This window comes from Populus euphratica, unplaced genomic scaffold (assembly GCF_000495115.2).
Source record: "Populus euphratica unplaced genomic scaffold, PopEup_1.0 scaffold43.1, whole genome shotgun sequence".
Taxonomy (NCBI): Eukaryota; Viridiplantae; Streptophyta; class Magnoliopsida; order Malpighiales; family Salicaceae; genus Populus; species Populus euphratica.
This window is the reverse complement of record NW_011499889.1, coordinates 157,886-166,531: the sequence shown is the minus strand read 5'-3', so window position 1 is coordinate 166,531 and position 8,646 is coordinate 157,886. Positions and strand designations below refer to the sequence as shown.

Below are 8,646 nucleotides of genomic sequence, written 5' to 3'. Positions count from 1 at the left end.
TTATATTTGAACGTAAAGGATATGGGAATAGTTTATTCTTAAAGAGCTTCATATTTTAAAATTTATTTTTACATTTATGTTTTAATTTCATATGTTTGTATTTCATTGCTTTTTTTAACAATTTTTTTTATATTATTTAATGGGCACGATTTCATGGCATCACTTGTGCATTTTAATTGAAAGTAAAAGATGTAATCTCATCAAGTTTTTTATTGAAATTAAACAGTTTATTTTTATTGAAATTAAACAGTTTAGAGACCCAAAAATACTTTGGTTGGTGTTTAGAATTCTACTAGTTTTGTGGTACTTATGCTATGAGTACAATAAAAAAAAATATATTAAAAAATATCCTTGTATTGCCAATATGTTTTCTAATAGAAAAAAATATAATTATAAGTTCAAAATAATTTAAAGATTATATACACAAACTATATATATATATATATATATATATATATATATATATTTAATAGCTTCATGACCCTTGGACCTGATTAAGTTTATTAAGTTTATTTTTTATAATCAATTATTTATTTAATTAAATAATAATAAAAATAAATAATTATAGGGAAGTTGTTAAATAAAATTCAAGGGAAAAAAATTATGTAGGATTGCATAGAAAAAAACACATGCTAATATAAAAAAAACAAACATAATCTTATTCAAAAACCAAGTAAAACTGAAATGATATTTTATTAAAAATATTTATACTTAATTTTAATTAGAATTGAATACCTGCTGGATAGGCTTGCCCTGCATGTACTCAATTAAATTATTTTAAATAATCTAGTGTAAACCAAAGAAGAAAAATAAAAAGAAGAAAGATAGAAGTTGAAAAAATGGCTAGGCACCAAAGCTTTCGATGGCCTAGAACTTGGCTAAAATAAAAGGCCACATGCACAAGCCCACAAGTCTGGGCCTGCATGTCCGAGTCTTTAATATTTTTTATCATGGCATAAAGAGAAATAACTTGTTATCTATTTTTCTTTTAAAAAAATATTAGAGAAAAATTACGCATGGTTCGCTTAGTTAGACAAAACATAATCTACCCATCCAATCTCTAACCACCACAACGATGGTCTAGATATCAAATTGGTTAATTTTTTACACAATAATCCAATTTTTAATGCTTTTTAACCACCCCCGGGAAAAAGAAATAATTTTTTGTTGGCATGACTTTCTTTTTTCTTTCAAGTTGAAAAATTAAAATATAAATAAAATAAAATTTTCAATTAAAATATATAATTATTCAATTAATAGGATCAAAAATGATTTTATGCTGACACATTTTTTTAGATAAAAAGGATTGTCATTTTCTTTTCTTTGCAATTTTGATTTTCTAACTCTAAATCTCATTTAAACAACAATGCATGATTTTTTTATTGAAAAATCATGCATTAAAAAAAGTTAAACCTTTATTTGCGAGTATGATAAGTCGATGATAATCAAATAAAAAAATAAAAAAATTAAAGAAAAAACACAAATTATATACAAATCAATATTTACATGTGACAAAATGAATAATAAAATCAATAGCCCTTTTAAAAAAAAAATTAAGATACTAATCTTAAAAAAATTATAAAACATAAAAAAATATTATTTTAATATATAAAATATTTTAAAAAACAAGAACAGAATTTAATACTATGTAGGGCTCCTTGAGTAGCTGTCATGCTCGAGGCATTGTTTGTAGAGGCTATAATTCTAGTGTTAAGACTTGGAGGGAGAGATAATCCAATCGCACGGTTGACATGAATAACGTGTAGGAGATTGAATATGGGCAGGAAGGTCCAAGCCCGAAGATAGATAGATGAGCATTTTTTATATTAAAAAAATTAACGCAAAAAGGCACCGTATTAATTTTTCTACACTATATTGCAATTTTCTTTTTTTTCTTTTGTACTTGGATGGAGTTTTGAGTCGCTCGCAACTTTCAACCCATATGTGGACCGTTGACAAAAAAAAAAAAAAAACGTAGCGGCAAATCAACGAAAAGATTGGTTAGTTAATTGTGCTGTTAGGTCAGCTGTGGGTTATTTGTATCGATAGCCCCATACATGCCAGCGGTTTAGAGTTGCTATCGAATATTTGTAGGCTTATTACCCCAAATGTGATGCTTAGTTTTTAGGCTTCGTCCCACTTGATAAAAACAATTAATGGAATAATTAAAAAAAATCACCATATTTGGCATGTCACCAGTACAAGTACTCAACGTAAATGCACTGTGAAAAAATTATGTTGATGTATGATACAGATACAATATCCATTCACTAGTACAAGTGTCCTAATTGGCTAGCCAGCTTTGGATGCATCCTTCCAAGTGCTTGGAGCTGATCATTCCTTCATAACTGTAAGAAAATTGAAAGGCTAAAATGTTTATATATATATATATATATAGGGCACCGTATTAATTTTTCTACACTATACAGAATAGGTTGCAATTTTATTTTTTTTCTTTTGTACTTGGATGGAGTTTTGAGTCGCTCGCAACTTTCAACCCATATGTGGACCGTTGACAAAAAAAAAAAAAAAACGTAGCGGCAAATCAACGAAAAGATTGGTTAGTTAATTGTGCTGTTAGGTCAGCTGTGGGTTATTTGTATCGATAGCCCCATACATGCCAGCGGTTTAGAGTTGCTATCGAATATTTGTAGGCTTATTACCCCAAATGTGATGCTTAGTTTTTAGGCTTCGTCCCACTTGATAAAAACAATTAATGGAATAATTAAAAAAAATCACCATATTTGGCATGTCACCAGTACAAGTACTCAACGTAAATGCACTGTGAAAAAATTATGTTGATGTATGATACAGATACAATATCCATTCACTAGTACAAGTGTCCTAATTGGCTAGCCAGCTTTGGATGCATCCTTCCAAGTGCTTGGAGCTGATCATTCCTTCATAACTGTAAGAAAATTGAAAGGCTAAAATGTTTATATATATATATATATATTTTTATTTACGTGGGGTGTCCGGACCAGTTTACGCGCACCACGACTAATCCCCACGGCCCATTGAACATCCTACAAGCGCAGTAAACAGGTAAGACACCACGGGGGTGACAGACGTGCATGATAAGGTTCGAACCCAGGTGCGGAGGAAGGGGACAAGCCCCTCCCACCACTAGACCAGAACCTCACTTGCTATATATGTATATATATTATTTAGCGTGCATATGGATTTTTATACTAATAGAATTACAAAATATTTCTACGTTACTTGAATAATTCAAAATCAAATTCCTATATCTATACAATTTCAATAACTTAAGATTATATCTGCGCATAAATATCCTCCTACGTTTGTTGTTATAATCTTGGCACTTCTTATGCCTTATATCATTGGCAGTCACTTAGGAAACTTATCTTCTTTATCTTTAGTTATAAGTGTTTGATCCTCTATACGTCCTCGTAATCTAGAGGATAGAGCATAATGTTATGGTTAAGAGAAGATTGGTCATTGCTTTAGATAGTAGAATTGAAGCCACCATGCTGTCCACGCCTCCGTCCTCGAGGACCATCGCGTCTACATCTTCGAAAAGACTAGGAATTATGACATTGAGCAACTTTAATAGATGGTTGTTGCACTGTAAAAACAAGTTGTTGTTAAGAAAGGCGAGCTTCAATAGTCAATAAAAGAGAATAAACTTCTTCAAGTGTTACAGTGTCTGTGTGGGCAGAGATGCCACGAAGCTGTCATATTCATGGCCTAATCCTGCAAGCACGTAAGTGATAATATCATCATGAGTTATAGACTGTCCAACAATGGCTAACTCGTCTGTAAGTTTCCTGAAGAAGAGAAAATAATCTATGGCATACTGATTTCCCTTGGTTGCAGTGGCCAATTACGTGCATATCTGAACAATTCTCGCACAAGACCTGGAAGAAGAGGTTTCATCAAGAGCACGCCACATCACGTGAGATGTTGTGTAATTGACCACCTGTGCAAGCACCCTTTTAGCGAGGGAAAACATAGTGTGCTAAGAATGAGGTTGTCCTGTCATACCCACTAAGTATACACGAGATTTAGTATTTCAGAGATAAATCCACTGTCAGAGATAGAAATGGTTGGGGTTGGTGATGGTATGGTACCATTAAGATCCATTAAGATATGCGAAGAGATCCTGATCTTTGAAATAAGGCACCATTTGTGCTTTCTTGAGAAGATAATTATCAGGATTAAGTTTGGCAGTGATTATATTAGATATGAAAAGAATAGAGGGATGATTGAAAAGTTGAATTTCGGAACCAAGATAGGAGGAAGAGGATGAGGAAAACATGGCTAGATGTTGGTTTTGATACCATGTAAAACGTTTATGGATTTCGGTTCTTTGAGAACTAAAATGTTTATGTATATATTTTTTATATAGCATGCACGAGAATTTTTCACCCTTTACCCCCTCTGAAATCCTTGATCTCTTGGGCAGGGCTTAGGCCCCCGTCTCTATAAACAAAAACGGCAGACCCAAAAGCGAACAAAACCTGGTTAGCCGGTGGTAGCAAAACATAAACCCTATCTCTTTAACTCAAATCGTTTCTCTTTCAATCATAACAAAGGTAACAGAAAGAAGCATCAAATGACACCAGCCTTCCATCTCTTTAACTCAAACCGTTCTTCTCTCAATCTCCAACACTACCTCTGTCTTTCTCATTACACCACCACAACACCTCCATCAATTGCAAAACAATTCCAAGAACATCATCGTCATCAACAAAACCAAACAAACCCTCTCCTTTCAAGCCTTGAAAGAAAAAGCCACCAACGTTTGATTTCCCTCATAAAATCATGCACCCAAAAGTCCCATTTGCTCCAAATCCATGGCCATCTAATCCGCAACTCGCTCCTTCACTACCCTGCCATTTCTCTCCCTTTCTTGTCTGGCATGGCACTCTCTCCCATCCGAGATATATCATATTCCCGCCAATTTTTTTCTCAAATTCCGAACCCATCTGTATTTCTATACAACACATTAATAAGAGCTTATTCTATGAGTAACTCTCCTATTGAAGGGTTCTTTATGTACCAAGAAATGAGAAAGAATGGTTTACGTGCAGATCCTGTAACTTTATCTTTTGTTATCAAGTGTTATATTAGAGTTAGTTCGTTAATTGGTGGTGAACAGGTTCATGCAAGGATTTTAAGTGATGGGCATCAATTTGATAGCTTGCTGCTTACTAACCTGATGGATTTGTATTCGCTTTGCGATAAGGGTAGCGAAGCTTGCAAAGTGTTTGATGAAATGCGTCAAAGAGACACTATTGCTTGGAACGTGTTAATTTCTTGTTATATGCGTAATCGTAGGACTAGAGATGTTTTGGTTATATTTGATGGTATGCTGAGTGGTGAGCTCGGATGTGAACCGGATGATGTAACATGCTTGCTTCTACTCCAAGCATGTTCAAACTTGGGCGCGTTAGAATTTGGTGAGAAGGTCCATCGTCATATTGTGGAACGAGGATATGATAATGCGACCAACTTGTGTAATTCGCTTATAGCAATGTATTCGCAGTTTGGGAATTTGGACAAGGCTTTTGGTGTGTTTAAGGGCATGCACAATAAGAATGTGGTTACATGGAGTGCTATCATTTCTGGTCTTGCTATGAATGGATACGGGAGAGAAGCTATTGGAGCATTTGAAGAGATGCTAAAAATGGGTGTTTTGCCTGATGATCAGACCTTTACTGGAGTTCTGTCCGCTTGTAGTAATTGTGAGTTGGTTGAGAAGGGGATGATAATCTTTGCTAGAATGAGCAAGGAATTTGGGATAGTGCCAAATATTCATCATTATGGATGTATGGTTGACCTTCTCGGGCGTGCTGGTCAGCTTCATCAAGCATATCAGCTTATAATGTCAATGAGGGTCAAACCAGATTCAACCATATGGAGGACCTTACTTGGGGCTTGTAGAATTCATCGCAATGTTATACTTGGAGAACATGTTGTTGAACATTTGATTGAACTTAAGGCTCAAGAGGCTGGTGATTATATTTTATTGTTCAATTTGTATTCTTCCGTTGACAATTGGAAGAAGGTGACAGAATTGAAGAAGTTCATGAAGGAGAAGGGAATCCAAACCACACCTGCCTCTAGTTCAATTGAATTGAAAGGTAAGGTCCATGAGTTCGTTGTGGATGATGTTTCTCATCCACAAAAGGATGAGATTTATGAGATGTTGGACGAGATTAGTAAGCAGCTGAAGATTGCTGGTTATGTTGCTGAAATAATATCCGAGTTGCCCAATTTAGATGCAGAAGAAAAAAGGTATGTTCATTCTTATCATAGTGAGAAGTTGGCTATAGCTTTTGGAGTTCTTGCAACACCACCAGGCACGACAATCAGAATAGCGAAGAATCTCAGAATTTGTGTTGATTGCCACAATTTTGCCAAGATCCTTTCAGGGGTTTATAACAGACAAGTAATTATTACAGATCATACTCGGTTCCATCATTTTCGAGGAGGACACTGCTCATGCAGTGATGATTGGTAATGATACTTTGATAATAACTTCGTGAGTTTGAACTTTGATAAACATTCTCACAAGTTAGTCGGCAGCTGGGAAGCTTTCTTGCAAACGCTATGCTCATTGATAAGAAATTTTGGATTGCAGTCAACCCATTTGATTTGGCGAGGCAGATTTTCACTCTGAATACTTCTAATTGTGTGCAGTCCATATGTGAAAGACACCCAAATATGGTTTATGACGATGCACTCTGAAGTTTTCAAAACATGAAAGGAGAAGGAGGATTTTGGAACTTTTCAAACCGTGGTGGACCAAAGTTTGGTGAGTGCATCCTCAGTTCTCCCACAAAATTCCTTGAGCAAAAGCCGTTGGAATTATTAGTTTATACATCGGAAGAACCCGTTTTGTTATGCTTAAATCCCCTGCTGATGGTCTTCATTTAGGCATATAGTTGAGTGGCTTGGGGGAGTCCTATTAGTGTACAGTGGCGAGACCGAGCTCTTGGATATCATGCAAGAATTAACTAAACTGACAACAGCGAGAGATTAGAAGTATAGTTATAAATTAGATAGATTGCATGCGTTTTGTTGTGGGTCCAGATTAATCTTTTTGTAATGTTAAAAACAAAACGCTAAATTACTGTTATTGTATTTTAAAGAATGAAAAAAAAAAAAGACCTATATCCTAGAAAGAAAACTAAAAAAAAATAACACTAGTCAATCGTAGGAAACAAAATGCAGAAAAAAAGATGAAATGAAAATAAAAAAAATGAAAAAAATACTAAAAATAAAGCACCAATAAAATTGAGTGAGGTTATTAAAACTTGTAAGTAGGTCAAAATTTTTGCGTAAGATTATGCAGAGGATAATTTAATAAAAAAAAACTAATTTAAAAAAAAAAACTAAATTTTTAGAGACAAAATAGAAAGTATATAAAAAAAGAGTGATTTAAAAAAGAACTTGGATTATCCGAATAAACCTTTCATCTAAATCATAAGATATAAATAAATTATTTAATTTTTAAAAAAAAATTGAAGAAAATAACAAAGCTTCAAAAGCTATTATTGAGAAAGAAAACAACATTAACTTGTGTAAAGTTTTTAACCTCATGATCATAGGTACTATCTAAATTGGAAGCATTATATCTGAAAAGTTACTATTTTAAAACTTGGCTCGACTTGACGGGTTAACCCGTAACCCTCAACTTAGACCAAACTAAGTTTCAAAAGAAATTGGGGGAGATAAGACGATCAAAAACCAGTGTTGACCCATGTTTCTGTTAACTCAGGAAAAATTTAGTCAAAATAGGGTCAGAACCCATTTACTATTTTCCTTTCTTTTTTTAAAAAAAAATTGTATCATTTTGATCATTTTTTTTATAAAACAAAAGGATTTGGTTGACCTAAGTTAACTTGAGTCAACCCACATGATCTATGACTCGATAATTATCTTGACTCCTAAGTAGGGCCTATAAATAATGAAAAAAATCTAGGAGACCAAATCCCAATAAATAAAATGTTAAATGATAAAATAAAAAATAAATGATAAATAAATAATAATTAAAAGAATAAGGACCTTATTTCAAAAAAAAATTGAGAGGACACAAAAAATTGAATTAAAGTGTAAAATTAAAAAAAATCAAATTAACAATGGATCCAAAACAAATAAAAAACAAAGAATATTAATTTTCAACGAACTCAATGATGATAGATGAAATTTTAAGAAAATAATTAAAAATGACAGAAATTTGTGGCATGGATCATGAGGTCGTATTACAACATGAAAGTCAAACTCAAAAAAATAACAATGTAAAATTCCTTACGAACCAAAATAATTTGAGAAACTTGAAAAATAAAAAAAATAATTTAAAAAATATAGATTTAAAAAGAAAGAAAACAAAATTTGACAAAAAAAAATATAAAACCAAATTATAAAGGGATATTTGATATAAGAATAAAATTTCAAGGGATGAAAAACAAATTAATTTAATAAAGAATTCAAAACCAAATACATCACAATTAAAAAAAGTAAGTACTGAATCTAATATAAAAATTAAATGTAAAGGAACGAATTTGAAGAAAAAAAAACTTAATGATTGAAGACTAAATATATTGCAATTAAAATAATGAGAACCAAATTTGATATAAAATCAAGTGTGAAGGGATGAAATTAAAAAAAAAGCAA

The 8,646-nt window shown here is 32.7% G+C and overlaps 1 protein-coding gene across 1 annotated transcript; it reads left to right on the top strand.

Annotated features, from left to right (window-relative positions):
- Nucleotides 1-4,413: 4,413 nt before the first annotated feature.
- Nucleotides 4,414-6,757, top strand: LOC105130849 (Pentatricopeptide repeat (PPR) superfamily protein). The gene has a single exon (XM_011033542.1). It carries the CDS (start codon nt 4,580-4,582, stop codon nt 6,488-6,490), a length of 1,911 nt encoding a protein of 636 aa, XP_011031844.1. The 5' UTR covers nt 4,414-4,579; the 3' UTR covers nt 6,491-6,757.
- The last annotated feature ends 1,889 nt before the right edge of the window (nt 6,758-8,646 follow it).